This window comes from Amia ocellicauda, chromosome 2 (genome assembly GCF_036373705.1).
Source record: "Amia ocellicauda isolate fAmiCal2 chromosome 2, fAmiCal2.hap1, whole genome shotgun sequence".
In the NCBI taxonomy this organism is placed as follows: Eukaryota; Metazoa; Chordata; class Actinopteri; order Amiiformes; family Amiidae; genus Amia; species Amia ocellicauda.
This window is the reverse complement of record NC_089851.1, coordinates 18,712,303-18,731,748: the sequence shown is the minus strand read 5'-3', so window position 1 is coordinate 18,731,748 and position 19,446 is coordinate 18,712,303. Positions and strand designations below refer to the sequence as shown.

General features: G+C 38.2%; 1 protein-coding gene and 1 long non-coding RNA gene across 4 annotated transcripts in view; one reads left to right on the top strand and one right to left on the bottom strand.

Moving 5' to 3' along the window:
* Positions 1–10,481, bottom strand: part of LOC136766576 (uncharacterized) — a 45,512-nt gene extending 35,031 nt beyond the window's left edge. Inside the window, exons 1-2 of the long non-coding RNA XR_010821755.1 lie at positions 10,314–10,481; positions 8,317–8,404 (exon numbers count right to left, since the gene is read on the bottom strand). This is a non-coding gene — a long non-coding RNA (uncharacterized LOC136766576). The remainder of the gene's footprint in view (positions 1–8,316; positions 8,405–10,313) is intronic.
* The window catches only part of nsmaf (neutral sphingomyelinase (N-SMase) activation associated factor), a 33,331-nt gene continuing 24,103 nt past the window's right edge, over positions 10,219–19,446 (top strand). Inside the window, exon 1 of one of the 3 annotated variants that reach the window (XR_010821754.1) lies at positions 10,219–10,377. Coding sequence is in view for 2 of the 3 variants with exons in the window: in XM_066720112.1 (XP_066576209.1) it covers positions 10,290–10,377 (88 nt within the window). In the remaining variant the exon portion in view is untranslated. The remainder of the gene's footprint in view (positions 10,378–19,446) is intronic. The other 2 variants (XM_066720112.1, XM_066720121.1) reach the window with 2 other exon arrangements.

The window sequence follows — 19,446 nt, the reverse complement described above, 5'->3', positions numbered from 1 at the left end:
TCAAATAATATGCTGAAGTCATGAAAAATGGTAACAGTACTGCACATGTAGCATATTGTTCACATATTTATGAGCCTGGAAGATTGCTGAAATGATCTCAATACAATCTTTTCTGGTAACCATTTTATTTTTCTGTCTGCATTTGAAAACATTTTTTTCCTGAATGGAACAAAAGCAAAAATTGTCACTCATGTTTTCAGTATTTGCATTGGCCTTGGATTCCAAGGAGGACACAGAGCATGATTGTTGCTTTTTCTAATTCTCCTAGGCTACAATGTTAGGAATCATATTTTAATTTTCTTAGCAAAGTGGCTATACCTGTATGTATGTGTTTAGGATTAATCCTTGCTTATATGATGAACACTTAGTGGCTTTGGCATCTTGTGTTCTTTTATTACTTTTTCCTCTGTAGCTTTATTCCTCAGAGAACAGTGATGTTTTAGGTCTCTTCCAAAGCCTTCAGCAAGCTGCAGGGAAAACCACATCATCTTTTTGTTCACTGAGGCAGTGTCAGGGTTGAGATAGTTGGCAGATAACAGCTAAATGACTTGAGAAGTGCTTGGTTGATCTAACAGATTCAGTGTTGGGGGATTGCAGAGTGAGCACTAACAATGACTTTTGGTCTCTTTGGGATAGCTCTTTATCTAGTGGCTTAAGCTCTTTCAACAAACCGTTTTTTTTTTTTCTTGAAGAGAACAAAATGAAGCTTCAGATCAATTAACTTAAGGAAATAACCATCCCATAGTATTGAAATTAAATTCTAGTATTAATTATACAAAGTAAAGATTCTTTACTATCAAATTACATTCTCTGTACATCAAGAGGAAATTTAAACTGTTTATACTTGAACGCAGAAATGTATCTTGAAATATCCTCAATATCATAATAAGACTGCCGACTGTATAATAAGATCTACAATACATGCTTAATTACCTAATAACACTGAATAACTCTTAAACAGGCATAGTCATGGCCTGGTGTTAAAAGAGTTAAGCACTATGAACATTAGTAAATTAGTTTATATGCTTTATACAAAATAGCTAAGTCCCCCCTAAATCTAATCTTCAACTCATCCACCAACCGAAAATCACAATGTCAGTGTTCGATGGCAGGTTTTCACTGAGGTAGAAGAGTAACTGAGTTTGTAATGTTGTAATCGGCAGGTCAGTCAAAGTTTATTAAGTCAATTAAATGTCAATTAAAAATCAGCTTCTCAGGAGGCATATTCAACCACTCCTCCATGCAGAACATCTTAATATTCTCAAGGTTGTGTAGCTTTTGCTTGTGGAGTGCCTATGAAGATTAACCTATTAAAGGCTACAGGGTTTGTCCAGTTGATCAAGTCAATGGAGAATTCACAAATTAATAATAAGAATACAGTTTAGCACTGAACATTTACAAATATATGTACATGTTTTTTGATAGATGTGCTATTGATACATAGTCACATTATTATTTACTGGATTTATTTGTAAAGAAACAAAGGTCATGCATGCATGTATTATCATTAACCACTGCCGAAGTATAACCTGGTGGGCACAGGGCGTAAGGCAGTGATCACCCTGAATGGGACAACAAAGATCTTAAAAGTTGCTGCATGTACCTTAGTTAGACTTCAAAATGGGTATGGATTATATACTCTATGAGCTGGTTTCACAGACCCAAATTAGCACTAGTCATGGATTATCCAATGTTTTATAGGTAGGGTAGTCCTAGACTAGTGCTAATCGAGGTCTGTGAAACCAGCCAGAAATTAGTGTATGTGTGTGTCGGAATACATTATACTGTAAGTTTATTTTTCGAGTTTATATTTGTTGAATAATGCAGATAAACAAGCTTGATATTGATTTAATAAAGGATAAAATCATCATTAGGTTTTAACGTTTTACAAACTATAAGCCTAGAGCAACCTACATATTGCATAAACAATCAAGCTGTTTTGTTTGTTTTACTCATGGGATTATAATCTCCACTACCTATAAAAAACCTGTTCAAAAATATGGGCAAAGCCCCTTTAGAAAGACCTTTAGCCACTCAAGCTATGTTACAGTATTTATATTTTTTCACAGCTTAGATTATTAAAATAGATCCCAATATTGCTCATAATAAATAGTTAACTGTGAGGGTTTATCTGACAGGCCTTACATAGTAGATATATATATGATAAAAGAAAAAGAATTAGTTGGTATAATATTGCAGAGCTTGGTATTTATAGAGAATTTACGATCTCCTTTCAGCTGGTGAAATTGTTTAATCAACTTGAGCTGAATTGAAAAGCATAAATTTTAAACACCACATTCTGCAGAGTGTGTCACTTTACTTTATATATGGAGTCATTTTCTCACACCTAGCAAAATTCAGTTAGCTGAAATTGCTTTACTGACCTTCTAAAAATATGATTTTAGAGGCAAAATTCAGGATGCTTATAAGAAATTTCTCTCAGGTAATGTAATGTTTGTTATTTACAATTATAAGGTTAACATTTGCTAAAGTCAGTATGAATCAGACCCTTGATATAAGAAAATGAATCTGTTAATTATAAAATAGAACATGTTATAAACATGCATACTAGTATAATTGAAGCCACAGTGAATCATTAGTTTGCGTATGTAACCCTGGTTATCTGAAAGAGAAACTAGCTCCCAAAGGGACCTATGGGACATTGTGCACTCAATGGGAAGTGGTGAAAACATATAACAACGCTGCCGTTAGGTGCTGTCACTCAGAAAAGCCCTTCCCATTTGTCTGCTTATCTATACAGTACACAGACACGCTTCCTCTTGCTGAAGCCCGAAGACTCACAAGCGATATCGCACATTTTCGAGACATTTTCTTTTTCCGATTACTAGCGTTTTCTTTCAAGTCCAAAATAGCTCACAAAGGGGACTATGAAATACCAAAGTGAGGAAGACCACTGGGCCTGCAAAGGTCTCACTCTAAGTAAATCTAACGAGAGGGTTTGCAACGCGACCGCCAGAAGGTTCAGCAGTCTTCCAGCAGTGTCCATGTCTCCACACTGACTCTGAAGAGGGAGAGACAGGACTGAATCACTGCAACTCTCTCAGTGGTAAGGCATGCTGACACGGCAACTGAGTCTAGCCACAGATCTAGAACTGGCACCAGCTGCATCGGTGTAAGTTAGCTTTTCTCCCAGTTGACCTGCAGGCCCAACTTGTGGAGATGGTCGAGGATGAGAATTGTGTGTGTGCTACAAGCTCAGCCAATCAGGGTCAGCCAATAATCTAGATAGTTCAAGACTATCTTGATGATTGAAACCGTAGAGGGGCCAGGATGGCGTCCAAACGCTTTCCTTTTTGAAGGCAGAGCTGAGCAGAGCAGAGACACATCCGGTGTGATGGAATTATTGGGATGTGAAAATATGCATCCTTCAGGATTCACTGTGGTGAACCAATCATGTGGTCTTACAGACTGAACAATGGAGTGTTGCGTGAGCATCGTGAACTGCAACTCCCTTAGGTAGCAGTTCAAAACCTCAGATCCAAGATGGAGCGGTATTGGGTACCAGGAAGTAATTGTATTAAAACCGTTCATTAATTGCTGAGGTCTGCGCAATGCTCTTTAAAAACGTTCACAGCACACCGCAGTGGGAGTGTGGGATGGAGAGTTAAATTGCAGGGATTAGATGATAATTTGGATCATCCAGGTGTTGTTGGTGCTGTGTTGTCGATGATAGAGTTTCAGGAGAGAGAATGGGTGGGTCAGAGACTGTTAGCTTCGGCTTTGGCGGCAGTGGGGGCTTTGGGTCACTTTGGAGTGTGTGCAGTCATATGAGGGCTAAACATACTAACATTGACTATGGAAATGGAGGCAAACTAAATAAAACAATAGTATGTCTTTACAAAGATTTATTAACTAAAAACAAACATTGTAATATTTATATTTCGACATCATGTGAATGAGTCAATTCTTGAACTGTGAAGCCAAATACTTAGCAATAGGCTAATAACATTAGACAAACATTAAAACAATATTAATAAAACACTCCAGGCTGAACATATATAGTGTGTACAGCATGACGTACAGAGAGTTCAAATATAGCAAACTTTTGCAGTTTTGAGGTGTGACAATCTATACTTATCTGGCACACTGCTGTACAACAATTCTGAGCATATACATATAATTCAGTGTATTACTATATATTTTTTTTACTTGCCTTACTCAAATACTACACATTACTGCCATCTGGTGTTTAAAAAAAGTATTACTACCTTGTCTTTATTGTATACAGAATGTGTGTGCGTCAGTGTGTGTGGAAGCAAGCAGGTGACTGAAACAACTGAACAGCAGGTGGTTGAATAACACAATTATGATTGAGTCAAAACAAAGGAAAACATGCATTTCATCCCTTATCTATTACAGTATTTTAATTGATATGTTTCATGTAGAGAATAAACAGGTACAGATCCTCTTCTGGTGTCACGACTAATCTTGACAGAGCAGAAAGGCAGGACCCAGTTTCTTTAGTTTTTCTCAGGAATTAGGATTAGGAACAAGGTTTAGTGCTGATGAAAAACATTCCAGCTGTTTAGAGAGGTGAATGGGATTTCTACTTTTTTTCATTTAGAAAGTACTTAATGGACGTATGTCTGCAGTTGCTTTTCTGAACCATTAAATGTACTGTTAAATGCCTTATTACCTTTTGGCTTACAAAGTGAACTCTGGTTGTAAAAGCACCATTATTGTTAAAAAGTGTCTGTTGCCATGGATGTATGAGATTTTCATGTGTTGCTTCTGAAAGTGTATTTCTAAAAACTGCATTCATGCAGGTGAATGATAAAAAAAATGTCAGTGGACTGGACAGAAATCATCTTAATGCTTTAACATAAACATGTTCTGGGGGAAGTTGAGATCAAGAAGCTATACCATTTTTTGGAGGGAAGGCATGTTCACTGATGTTCCAATACAGTTTTGCATAACTGCAACCATTTGTTTATAGTATATAGTCCCTACCCTAGAGAGATCAATTTATAGAACCTGGTGTGCCTGGATGGGTGGTTATCTGGAGCAGGCTTCAGCATTACAAAGCTGTTATTGATGCTTGTGGACAAAATACTCATTATTAAAAACCACTGAAGCATTGCCATTCCCTATGAGCAACACATTCCAGTCTTATAGACAGAATCAGCTTTCAGCTTCTTTATGAGGGGTGATCATCTTTTGATACTATAACATTGCACAGACATGCCTATCATGAAATGTAATGTCGTTCAACAAAAATAAATAAAATTAGTTCATACATATTTTAATTAAGATGTTTCCAGAGGCAACCTGCTTAACTTTAGTATATGTGCTGTCCCTTTGATTGCTAATAAAGAAAATGTAAAAACAAAACTACTAATATAAACTTAGTAACAATGCGAGATGACATAATCGAAAATCATTCCCGGCAATATATATATATATATATATATATATATATATATATATATATATATATATATATACTCACCTAAAGGATTATTAGGAACACCATACTAATACTGTGTTTGACCCCCTTTCGCCTTCAGAACTGCCTTAATTCTACGCATTGATTCAACAAGGTGCTGAAAGCATTCTTTAGAAATGTTGGCCCATATTGATAGGATAGCATCTTGCAGTTGATGGAGATTTGTGGGATGCACATCCAGGGCACGAAGCTCCCGTTCCACCACATCCCAAAGATGCTCTATTGGGTTGAGAACTGGTGACTGTGGGGGCCAGTTTAGTACAGTGAACTCATTGTCATGTTCAAGAAACCAATTTGAAATGATTCGACCTTTGTGACATGGTGCATTATCCTGCTGGAAGTAGCCATCAGAGGATGGGTACATGGTGGTCATAAAGGGATGGACATGGTCAGAAACAATGCTCAGGTAGGCCGTGGCATTTAAACGATGCCCAATTGGCACTAAGGGGCCTAAAGTGTGCCAAGAAAACATCCCCCACACCATTACACCACCACCACCAGCCTGCACAGTGGTAACAAGGCATGATGGATCCATGTTCTCATTCTGTTTACGCCAAATTCTGACTCTACCATCTGAATGTCTCAACAGAAATCGAGACTCATCAGACCTGGCAACATTTTTCCAGTCTTCAACTGTCCAATTTTGGTGAGCTTGTGCAAATTGTAGCCTCTTTTTCCTATTTGTAGTGGAGATGAGTGGTACCCGGTGGGGTCTTCTGCTGTTGTAGCCCATCCGCCTCAAGGTTGTACGTGTTGTGGCTTCACAAATGCTTTGCTGCATACCTCGGTTGTAACGAGTGGTTATTTCAGTCAAAGTTGCTCTTCTATCAGCTTGAATCAGTCGGCCCATTCTCCTCTGACCTCTAGCATCAACAAGGCATTTTCGCCCACAGGACTGCCGCATACTGGATGTTTTTCCCTTTTCACACCATTCTTTGTAAACCCTAGAAATGGTTGTGCGTGAAAATCCCAGTAACTGAGCAGATTGTGAAATACTCAGACCGGCCCGTCTGGCACCAACAACCATGCCACGCTCAAAATTGCTTAAATCACCTTTCTTTCCCATTCAGACATTCAGTTTGGAGTTCAGGAGATTGTCTTGACCAGGACCACACCCCTAAATGCATTGAAGCAACTGCCATGTGATTGGTTGATTAGATAATTGCATTAATGAGAAATTGAACAGGTGTTCCTAATAATCCTTTAGGTGAGTGTATATATATATATATATATATATATATATATATATATATATAGATATATATATATATACATATATATATATATATATCCAAAATAATACAGCTGCAGATAGATGTATTCACATCCTTCATTCAATGTTACTGGTGGGTTCATTTCAGATTCTGAACATTAATTCAGCCTAGAGAAACTTGTAAAAATGTCAGTTCATTGAGAGAAGGGGCGGGGCTAACATTGCACTAGAAATACAAAGTTTTCAGTCTAAACTTTGTACATCTCTCTAATCTCAGTTTAATCAATTGATTTCCTTAGTTTCCTCTAGGCTACAGCAGTGTTAAAAAACTACAAGGAGATATCAGCAACTAAAACAGTATAGTTCAATTTAAAATATGTAACTAAATAAAATCACCAAATAACTAGATTTGGAATGAAAGGCGTGAAAGCTTTCATCTGCAGCTGTGTGTATTTGTCCTGCATTCATAACTAGGGCACTCAGGGTCACATTTGATCATTTTCTTTATGAAATTATTATAATTTATCCTTGCCTTAATTACCATTTAAAATCAGGATGTGTAACCATGTTGGGCCAAAAAAAGATCAGTCTTAATTGGACATCTGTTTCCTGTAACAGCATTTTCTTTGTTCTTCAACCTGTCAATATTCTGTTGTGCACTTCTGAAAATAGGTGGTGGGGGATTAGAGTGCCTATTGAATGCAATGAACTTATAATTAACCCATCTTAAAAATGCTTTTTTTGTTGTTGTTCTGGATTTAAATATATATTTTTTATGTTTATGCCCCAACATGGTTCCACATTCTGATTTGAAATGGTAATATATTATAATTTAATTTAGCTATAGGAAACTTTCCTCTTAAAGTGTGATGCATGAATATATAAGGGGACACAGATAATATTTTATTTGATTTTATCCCAGAAACTGTCATATATGCCTTTTCGAACCCCCACATTTTACACATAAGAAAATTAAGATAGATTTTGGAAATCAGCATGCTCACATACTCAAATGCAATTATTACAATTTTTCAGCTAACTGAGTCCATATTTTCACTATTCTCTACAATATATTTGGCCAAATGTACTGCCACACAGCATGGAAATATGTGTTTTGTAATAGTCATTAAACAACAGCATAAAAAAATGTAAGAGCATTAAATTAGATATTAAAAAAAAATACAAAAATAACAGCAATAGTACTAACAGATAGCCAAGAACTCTCTCCAATAACATGCTACATCATTTCTTTGACTTTTTGGCCTCCAGTTATTATTTGTATGCAGCAGATGCTCATTTTCTCGGACGCTTGTGGTGGCTGTCAGTAACAGACACAGTACTGTTTTCAAAAGAGATTTATAATTAAGTCAATGTGCAACATATCAGTGAGTGGTGTAAACTCCTTTATAGTGCAGGAAAAATGTATCACCAAAGATCAAGGATAGGGATGGAACATTATCCAGAACTGCTAACACAAACCCATAGACTGCTCCCATACTATTAAAGTATTGCACTATTTAATTATTAAAGCACCTCCATTATATTTTAAAGTAAAACAGTTTTTCAATTAGTTATGCTATGGAGAGCTTGTGGAAATGTGTGAAAAGGATAAATGCATTGAATGACAAAAACTCACTGGTGTATGAAGTCTTCCATTTTGATTCTTCAATGTAGGGTAGAAAGCTCACTGTACAGTGCGTCAGCACACGGCGTATGCAAATCTGCTATATGTAAGCAACGAAAGGCAAATGAGACATTGTTTTTCAAAACTCATAAATACATCCCAATGTATGCTAATGAGGACACACTGTTTCAAACCGTACAGCTCCTTTACCACAGTGTAGTGCAATTAAGGTCGTTTAGAGAATAATTCAGTTAAACCACATCATTTAATTCTGTTAAAAGCATGCCATGCAATCACAGGCCGAGGATCAGGTGAATGTTACCGTTTCTACAGTAATCATCCTATAATGAGCAAAGCTGCCAACCAATGAGTTTAGAGAGCCCTACTACAAGTGAGACCAAAAATTGTTTTTTGTGGCTGCTTCAGCACATTGGCCACATTCATCTGCATTACTAATTGTTTATTAGCAGGCTGCAGCATTGGGATCTTTTTATTTTTTATTTTTTAAACAATATACATCTGAAAATGTGTTAGTACATTAGTATTGTATTACTGTGGTGTGCATGTTTGACCAGCACAAAAGTAAAGAACTTTATTTTATTTTTATTGAAGACTCGGAACTGTTTGATTTTGTAATATGTTCAGCTCCTCACAGTTTTTCTCATCTAATCTGCTGCTGCCATCTGGTGTGAACCTGCAGAGAATAACTGATTTACACATTAAGAGTACAGTACTACTTACAGTAAGAATGACTCATTCCCTTCTGTTAAAAAAATGATATGTTTGGTGAGTAATTAACAGATGTATACCATATTAGATGAGGCTGGAACTGAATTTGCTATACATATGTATTATCAGAATAGTTCCGGAAAGTATAAATAACATTATTCCTGGTGTGACTAGCCTCTTTATCATCACATGGTACAATCTTATTAAAAGCATTCTGCTAACACCAGCCTGAGCTCAGTATCTTATTTATCAGCTTAAGTGGTTGAAATATGTCCAATGTATATATGCCCACTCTTTGTGGTCACAAAGTAAACATGGGAGAGCAAATGGGTCATTCGTTGTTAAGGTAACTCACCCCCAATTTCAAAAAGTACTTTGCATAGGCACACATTGTAGTTAACAGACAATAACAAAACAAACCCTTCAATGTCTTGCTTTGGCCTTTAAATTAATTAAAAAGTGATTTATTTATTTATTTATTTAGAAGAATTACTCATTTACTATACTGATTAGAATGTCTTCTTTATGGAAGAACCAGAGCCATCATGACAATTTGCTCAGTGACCCATGTTAATGTTAGCTGAGAACAAGGTAAGCATGCTACTGATTGTAATTTTCCATTAAGCACCTTCTGGCTTTCTCATTCTCTTGATTCAGGGGTAATGTACATTAAGATCTAGTTTTAATTATGTACACAGCATTTATTTGTTATTGTTTTATAATATTTACATAATATTTAATGCCGCTATTTACATGGGAATAATATCACTAAAATATTCACTTAATGCACATAATACCTTTTGTTAAAGATAGATTTTTTTTTTCCATAAATACTGATGGTCTCATTTTATTTTCACAGGTTTATTGTTGCATTGTTTACCTGTAGCTCTTGTGATTGGGAATCTAGTCTTTACAGTGATGGAAACTGGTCCTTGCTGAAGGAGAACACTAAGTGGAGAACTAAACCATTTGAAAAGGGTCAACTTTGAACACTAACTTACACAATAACTGGCTAACCCCCAATGCATGAGAGAGACGTCAGCAACAAAGAAAACCACAAAATACCTCCTAATTCCAATTTTCAAATTATAGATCACGCTATGTATTGCTTGCATTGCCAATCTGTGCTTCTAAGATTGGCATATTGTTCATGATATTTGCAAATTTCACTTTTCTATTCATTTGTGTTGCAGAGCCAGCCGAGCTGCTGCCCTGAAGCCACTCCAGCAGGTCTCGCTGTCAGTTTCCTTGTTTACATGCACTGCACATCCTGCACTTACCTCACACATGCCGCGGCTTGTAGGCAATGGCTTTTATTAAGAAGAAAGAACGAGCCAAGGAGAGGTTTGTAATTGTTAAAGTACATGCTTACTCGATATCTATATAACCCGACGCATTGCTAGGCTGTCTGTGCAATCGCTGTGTGAAGATTAAATGGCTCTCTGACGCTGCTGGAGACAGCGGGCGCATCTTGGCAGGGCTTCCTGTTCGTGGCGCTCCGACTTCAGACGTGCATTAACTGGGCTTGCTGGATTTGATACTTTGTGTAGGCCACTCAACCTTTTGCTACGGTTGGGGGTTTTTTTTTGGAGGTTTTTACCCTGATTTCGGAAGAGATTAGTAATTTGTTTAACTCGTCCATCTGCTCATGTTTGCCAGAAACATATTGTTGGTTCACGTCACTGATGCATGTGCAACAATATAACTTTATTTGCAGCCACAGCCTGAGACAGTTCAGCCTGGCTGAGCTGAGGACCCAGTCATTATTGCATTTTATTGTGTTTATGTGTGTACCATTCATAATTGGAAACACAATTCGAGGCTTGCTTGCTAGAATTGGTTATGTTTGGTGTTTCACCGGACCTCTTGTTTTATTGTACATATCAATAAGACACTAAGTAGGCTACTACTACATGTGAGAGGATTGTTGTTTGTCACAGTTGTAAATTAAGTGCTCAGAACTGTTTATTGTGAAATATAGTAACCCATTCACCAGCTGCTCTAAGTATTGTATAGGCTTTAATAATTTAGTATTAATTGTATTATTATTATTATTATTATTATTATTATTATTATTAATGTTGTTTAGAAAGTTATTAGATACTTGTCAAAATTGTATCAGGTCTAATACATTTGACATTCTTATTTTCTTTTTTTTTCTTCTTCTTCACTTTAATTTTTGCCAGTGCTGATTTATTCTGTGTACTCTTTAAAGTGTTGTCAATCTTGCATTTTTATTCAGGGACTAAACCCTCCAGCCAAGTCTGTTTATTACTTCCACCTTCCTGTAACTTTCATTGCCATTCTAAAAATGGTCTGATACATATTTATTGAGATTTTCTGTGTTATCAGCTCAATGCATGAATAGAGGTGATTCATATTTCTAGCTTATGTTAGGATCGCTATGTCTGCAGAAATGGGAATTTGAAGTATGAAGTCTAAGCAACAAAAAATAAGCTTATTAAATTCACTGAAGAAAAGACAGGTATTGTAACAGATTAAGATATGGAAACTACCTTAGAATGATGTAGAAGTTATTATTATTATTATTATTATTATTTTTTTTTTTTCTTATTTCAACTGTTATGAATATCTACATTCCTAAATGTTTTGTTAAATAATAGATTATTTTAAATGCCACAATGCTAAATAGGCCTATTCAGTCAGGGGTTTTATACTTAATCACTATACTGTTATAGATCCAATTCTGTTTATTACCTAGATGATATTCATGCAGGTTTCAGATTTCTTTTTTAACTTTTCTGTCCAACTGACCTACAACATTTTGAAAGCATAAAAGTCAGGCTAACTTTGAAGCCAGTGCATCTATAAAAAAAGAAAAACTTTATTGCCTTTCATCGTTTGAGTAATATATGTTCATTCTGGCAGTGTGTTTATGGTCATTATTAAGCTGAAAGATAAGTTGACTTTACTGTACTACGGTTTGTTCAGCAGCAAAACTGACTTTATGACTTAACCTACATATAGCGTTGTCCAGTGACTAGATTAAAATATCAGCTTTTTCTCTCTCACACTGTTTCTCACATTAGCCCAATTACAGTTACATTTTCATCATATTTCACCTTCTTCCTTGATGGTTTACTATTGAAGTTTCTTTTGCAATCTTTTATTTAAATCACTTTTATTTTCAATAATTTAGGTTTTAAAAAACATTTAAAGTTATCTGAATCCTCTAATAAAAAGGGGCAAAACTCTAAAAAGTAATTATAGGTGCAAGAAGAATAAAATCTTTAATTTATAGAATGCATGCACTGTCTAGTAGAACATAAGAAAGTAAACAAGCGAGAGGAGGCCATTTGACCCATCGTGCTTGGTTGGTGTCCATTAATAACTAAGTGATCCAAGGATGCTATCCAGTCTATTTGTAAATGTTCCCAAATTTTCAGATTCAACCGCATCACTGTGGAGTTTGTTCCAGATTGTGACAACTCTCTTAGCGCTTTTCCACTGACATGGTGCCGGTGCTGGTGCCGGAGGACCCTGCCTGGGAACCAGCTCAACTTTTTGTGCTAACCGGCCTACTTTTCCACTGGTTTGGGGACCGAATGCTTACGTCACTGGATGTGGGCTTTCCCAAGCACAGGGTAGAAGTTGAGAAGCACACGGCAATAATAATCACCACCATGGTGGACTATGTCCTTATTTGCAAGCTGTATTACTGTCTTTGAATCCCTATTTAACCATCAAAATTAAACTCATTCAGCGTCTACACACAGCACAAATACATTGTAAAAAACAAAATAAAAAAACATGAGATCACATGTAGCCAAGCAGAAATTAAAATACAACTATTTGAATATGCAAAGATAACTCACCCTTTTATGTTTATAAGCTGACACAAAATAATACGTATTCCCCCCTCATTCCTTTATTACGAGGACGTTAAGATGCTACATTGAATTCAAATGCTAGATTCATTTCACATTAATAATCACAATCATAAAATACAGCCTATATAAAACATATTAAATTGAATACTATTTATCCTTCGCTTGTTCATAGGAAATTGTCCACAGGTGGAAACACTGTGTTTTATGCATTAAAGCTAGGGTATGCAATCCAGAGAAGCCAGCAGTTAGCAAGTTTTTTTTGAAAGCCACGCCCCCTCTATCACACATGCGCACACACAGAGCAGAGTCTCAGCGCCAGGAGGAGAGACGTGTGGGTGGAATCGTTCGCAACAGTTTCAGATTACCGCATGTCTCATTCATAGCTTAGACATTACAATAATAATAACGAATGTAAACATCTTATTTACGGTTATTATGTTTTTAAAAATAGTAGCTGCGGCTCGCCTTCCATTCTTGCGCTCGCTCTGCACAGCGTCAAGGTTCCCGCACTGATGACGTGTGATTGTCTGTGCGAACAAGTTGCGCTGCGGTAGGCAAAGATAGATTGACAGACAGGAAGGACATCCTATCATTACATTCATTTACATTTAGACCACTTCAATTATTGATTTCTATCAGGATGTGAAGAGACTTTCAACCAGTATAACAAAAAATGTTTCTGGAAAAGATTGCATACCTTACCTTTAATTGATTTACACCGATTTGCTATTTCAGACACTTTTACTGTATTCAATAAAATACAAGTTAGAGTTAACATGCATGCATCACTGCGCATACAGTTCATTATGAATATACTTTGTATGAGTGGATACATTTTCATTCATTATGTGGCGTATTTTCACTTTTATTCTTGTTTAAAAAACAATTATAGGCTAGCCTATTGATTATGAATGTGGCTTGTTTTGGGCGGCACAGTCGTGGGCAAATCAATAAACTGTCGGACGATCTCAGGTGATGTTAATGTCATCATGGTTTGATGGGAAATTCTGCTTATTGATGAAGTCTGTGATGATGGTCCCAAATCACTGTTGCATTGTCCCTGTTGCCAGACACCGCAGCAATGCTCTTATGTTTTGAAATTCGCCCTGGATAAGAGCGTCTGCTGAGAAATACATAATAATAATAATACATTGTCACCACTCTGCTGGCATGTGATCGCTCTTTCGCTGCGCAGAGCGCATCACTGTCCACAGCGCTCTGCTGCAAACAAAGCGAGTTTAGTGCTTCTGCGAGGCAGTGATTGTGTTTGTGCAATTGTTGAAATACAGCAGAAACAACACTAGACCTCTGAAGGTGTGCTGTGGTATCTGGCACCAAGACGTTAGCAGCAGATCCTTTAAGTCCTGTAAGTTGCGAGGTGGGGCCTCCATGGATCGGACTTGTTTGTCCAGCACATCCCACAGATGCTCGATTGGATTGAGATCTGGAGAATTTGGAGGCCAAGTCAACACCTTGAACTCGTGATTCATCAGACCAGGCCACCTTCCTCCATTGCTCCGTGGTCCAGTTGTGATGCTCAGGTGCCCATTGTAGGCGCTTTCGGCAGTGGACAGGGGTCAGCATGGGCACCCTGACTGGTCTGGGGCTACGCAGCCCCATACGTAACAAACTGCAATGCACTGTGTGTTCTGACACCTTTCTATCAGAACCAGCATTCACTTTTTCAGCAATTTGAGCTATAGTACAGTGGGGGAAAAAAGTATTTGATCCCCTGCTGATTTTGTATGTTTGCCCACTGACTTAATGGTAGGTGTATTTTAACAGTGAGAGACAGAATAACAACAAAAAAATCCAGAAAAATGCATTTCAAAAAAGTTATAAATTGATTTGCATGTTAATGAGGGAAATAAGTATTTGACCCCTTCGACTTAGTACTTGGTGGCAAAACCCTTGTTGGCAATCACAGAGGTCAGATGTTTCTTGTAGTTGGCCACCAGGTTTGCACACATCTCAGGAGGGATTTTGTCCCACTACTTTTTGCATATCCTCTCCAAGTCATTAAGGTTTCGAGGCTGACGTTTGGCAACTTGAACCTTCAGCTCCCTCCACAGATTTTCTATGGGATTAAGGTCTGGAGACTGGCTAGGCCACTCCAGGACCTTAATGTGCTTCTTCTTGAGTCACTCCTTTGTTGCCTGGCTGTGTGTTTTGGGTCATTGTCATGCTGGAATACCCATCCACGACCCATTTTCAATGCCCTGGCTGAGGGAAGGAGGTTCTCACCCAAGATTTGACGGTACATGGCCCCGTCCATCGTCCCTTTGATGCGGTGCAGTTGTCCTGTCCCCTTAGCAGAAAAACACCCCCAAAGCATAATGTTTCCACCTCCATGTTTGACTGTGGCGATGGTGTTCTTGGGGTCATTCCTCTTCCTCCAAACAAGGCGAGTTGAGTTGATGCCAAAGAGCTTTTGGTCTCATCTGACCACAACACTTTCACCCAGTTCTCCTCTGAATCATTCAGATGTTCATTGGCAAACTTCAGACGGGCCTGTACATGTGCTTTCTTGAGCAGGGGGGCCTTGCGGGCGCTGCAGGATTTCAGTCCTTCACGGCGTAGTGTGTTACCAATTGTTTTCTTGGTGACTATGGTCCCAGCTGCCTTGAGATCATTAACAAGATCCTCCCGTGTAGTTCTGGGCTGATTCCTCACCGTTCTCATGATCATTGAAACTCCACGAGGTGAGATCTTGCATGGAGCCCCAGACCAAGGGAGACTGACAGTTATTTTGTGTTTCTTCCATTTGCAAATAATCGCACCAACTGTTGTCACCTTCTCACCAAGCTGCTTGGCGATGGTCTTGTAGCCCATTCCAGCCTTGTGTAGGTCTACAATCTTGTCCCTGACATCCTTGGACAGCTCTTTGGTCTTGGCCATGGGGGAGAGTTTGGAATCTGATTGATTGATTGCTTCTGTGGACAGGTGTCTTTTATACAGGTAACGAGCTGAGATTAGGAGCAGTCCCTTTAAGAGAGTGCTCCTAATCTCAGCTCGTTACCTGTATAAAAGACACCTGGGAGCCAGAAATCTTGCTGATTGATAGGGGATCAAATACTTATTTCCCTCATTAACATGCAAATCAATTTATAACTATTTTGAAATGCGTTTTTCTGGATTTTTTTGTTGTTATTCTGTCTCTCACTGTTAAAATACACCTACCATTAAAATTATAGACTGATCATTTCTTTGTCAGTGGGCAAACGTACAAAATCAGCAGGGGATCAAATACTTTTTTCCCCCACTGTAGCTCGTCTGTTGGACCGGACCACACGGGCCAGCCTTCGCTCCCCACATGTATCAATGAGCCTTGGCCACCCATGACCCTGTCGCCGGTTCACCGCTTTTCCTTCCTTGGACCACTTTTGATAGGTACTGAGCACTGCAGACCGGGAACACCCCACAAGAGCTGCAGTTTTGGAGATGCTCTGACCCAGTCGTCTAGCCATCACAATTTACACGTCTTTCCTTTCACAGTAGGTGAGCTCAGTCATCTTCTCATTGCTGCCATTTGACAACTCCTAACTAGTTAGTTGACCTCGTGAGACCATATTGTTACTAAAGTGTCTCTCTATTCGACAGGCCGCTGTTTGCTTCTGATTTTGTTAATTTGTAATCAAAACTCTCCTCACTGCTTGAGTCTCTTCTGGCATTTTAAAAATGGCGGTTGAACTCCAGCAAATAACTTTTTGTGGAGACAACTTTACCCCACCTGGGTTCCTTGGTACCAGACCAGCAAGTTTTTGGTGCCTCCAAAAGTGGCTCTGTGGCGGCTGTCGATGCCTTTCATGATTTTGAAGATTTTGAAGTCCCCACATAGTCTCCTCTGTTCCAGGGTGAAAAGGTTCAGTTCCCTCAGTCTCTCAGTAGGACATTCCCTTCAGACCTGGAATATGTCTGGTTGCTCTCCTCTGAACTGCCTCTAGAGCAGCGACATCTTTCTTGAAGTGTGGAGCTCAAAATTGTACACAGAATCCCAGGTCTAACTAGTGCATTGTACAGTCTTAACTTTACTTCCCTTGTTCTAAATTCTACACTTTTGACAATATACCCTTACATTCTGTTTGCCTTTTTTTATTGCTTCCCCACATTGTTTGGATGGAGAAAGTGAGGAGTTCACGTAGACTCCTAGGTCTTTCTCATGCTTTACTTCATTGAGTTCTATTCCTCCCATAGTCTAATTATAGTAGACATTTTTGTTACCTGCGTGTAATACCTTGCACTTGTCCACATTGAATTTCATGTGCCAGGTGTCGGCCCACAACTGAATATTATCTAAGTCCCTTTGAATAACCTGTGCTGCCTATATTGTATCTGCTGAGCCACCTATTTTAGTATCATCTGCAAATTTGACAAGTTTGCTTACTATCCCAGAGTCCAGATCATTAGATTAGAAACAGCAAAGGCCCTAGTACTGATCCCTGTGGAACTCCACTAAAAACCTCACTCCAGTTAGAAGCAACTCCTTTTATTGACACCCTCTGTTTCCTGCACATCAACCAGTTCATAATCTATCTACTTACATTATTCTGAATGCCTACAGCTTCCAATTTGAGGATCAGTCTTTGGTGTGCAACCTTATCAAAAGCTTTTTGAAAATCTAAGTATATCGTATCATATGCTTTCACATGATCTACAGCTGCAGTTGCATGTTCAAAAAATTCTAATAAATTAGTAAGACATGATCTGCCTCATCTAAACCCATGTTGACTATCTCCAAGAATATGGTTTTCCTTAAGATGCTCCTCTACTTTTCTGTCTAATCATTTTTTCCAACGTTTCATCCTCCTTTATCCTGATCTCTCTTAGGGTTTGACTGGACTGATTGTTGACCTGTGGCATGTTATCTGTCTTTTCTTTTGTAAAACCCTCTACTATGAAATACTCATTTAGAACATTTGCCACATCTTGTTTGTTTTCCAAGATACTTAAATTTTTGCCCTTTATCTGTTTCACTTCCTCCTTTATTGACCTCTTGCTGTTGTAGTATTGAAAAAAGCTCTTTGCATTAGTTTTAGCTCCAAGAGCTATGTTTCTTTCTATTTCCCTCTTTGCTTTCCTGATCCCTTTCTTAAGATCTCTTTGCAGTTCAGTTGTATTTTGTTTCATCTCTATGCCTTTTGTATGCGTTATACAACATTTTCTTTCTCTTGATATTTTTTTGCATAAATCTATAAAACCATTTTGGCCAATGTTTTTTGGTCCTCCATGTGTTAAGGTTTGGTACAAATTTCTCCTGAGCCTCAAGTAGTATATTCTTAAAATATAACCATCCATTTTCAACTGAATCTGTATCCAGTGTGCTCGTCTAACTCTTCTAAGTGCCGCCTCATACCTTCAAGGTATGCTTTTCTAAAATTGTAGACCATTGTTTTAGACTTGGTCCTTGTTTTTTTAAAGTATGCCTCAAAGCTATCCATATTGTGATCACAGTTTGCCATTGGTTCAATAACTAGTGTCCCTCTGACTCTATCTTGGTCATTTGAAAAGATCAAGTCAATACAATGTAGTCTCTCTGGTTATTTCCCTGACAAATTAGAAAGCAGTCATTTACCATCTTAACCATTTCTATTTCTGCTTCTGTAGTCCCCACTGGCCTTTCCCAATCTGTGTTTGGGAAATTGAAATCCCCCATTATAACAGCCACATCCTTGCTACATGCAGTCCTGATTACACTGTACAATGCAACATCTTTCTGAATATCTGAGTTGGGTGGTTTGTAACACACTCCTACCACTAATCCTCTGGATCTTTTATTCAAAAGTTTAACCCACAAATATTCTGTTTCGTTACTAGGATCTAATTTGAGTTCTTCTGCCTCAATGTCATTTTTGACATATAATGCTACCCCACCACCTCTTTGATTTTGCCTGTCTCTCCTAAACTGTGTGTATCCTTTCAACTTTTATTGATCCCATTCATTTTCTGTAAGGCATGTTTCTGTCACTCCTACAACATCATAGTCATTCGCCAGCACTGTGGCTTCTAGGTCTAACATCTTGTTCCTTATACTCCTGGCATTGAGGTACAAGCATTTCGGGACTTTCCTACTAGCAGTTTCCCTTTCTTTTCTTTCCTTAGTGGAACATCTCCCATTGTCAGAGCTCCCTGCCCCCTGGTCCCTAGTTTAAAAGATTCTCAATTACTCTGCACATATGCTCTCCCAATGCATTATCCCCCCTTCTGTTTAGATGTAGACTGTCCGGTTTGTACAGGTCCCATCTATCCCAGAAGAAAGACCAATGCTCCATAAATTTAAAACCCTCTTCCCTACACCAAGATTTCAACCAAGTGTTAAACTTTCTAATTTCTGCCTGTCTCCCTGGCCATGCAAGTGGTACCGGAAGTATTTCGTAGAAAACTACTGTGGAGGTTCTGCTCTTTAGTTACTTACCTAATTCTTTAAATTATTCTTGCAGTGTCTCTGCCCTTCCTTTTTTTATGTCATTGGACCATGACCAGTGGATTCCACCCAGCTTGGCCAGTTGCCCGTCAACTAGTTTAGGGAGATCTGCAACCTGAACACCAGGCAGGCAAGATACCA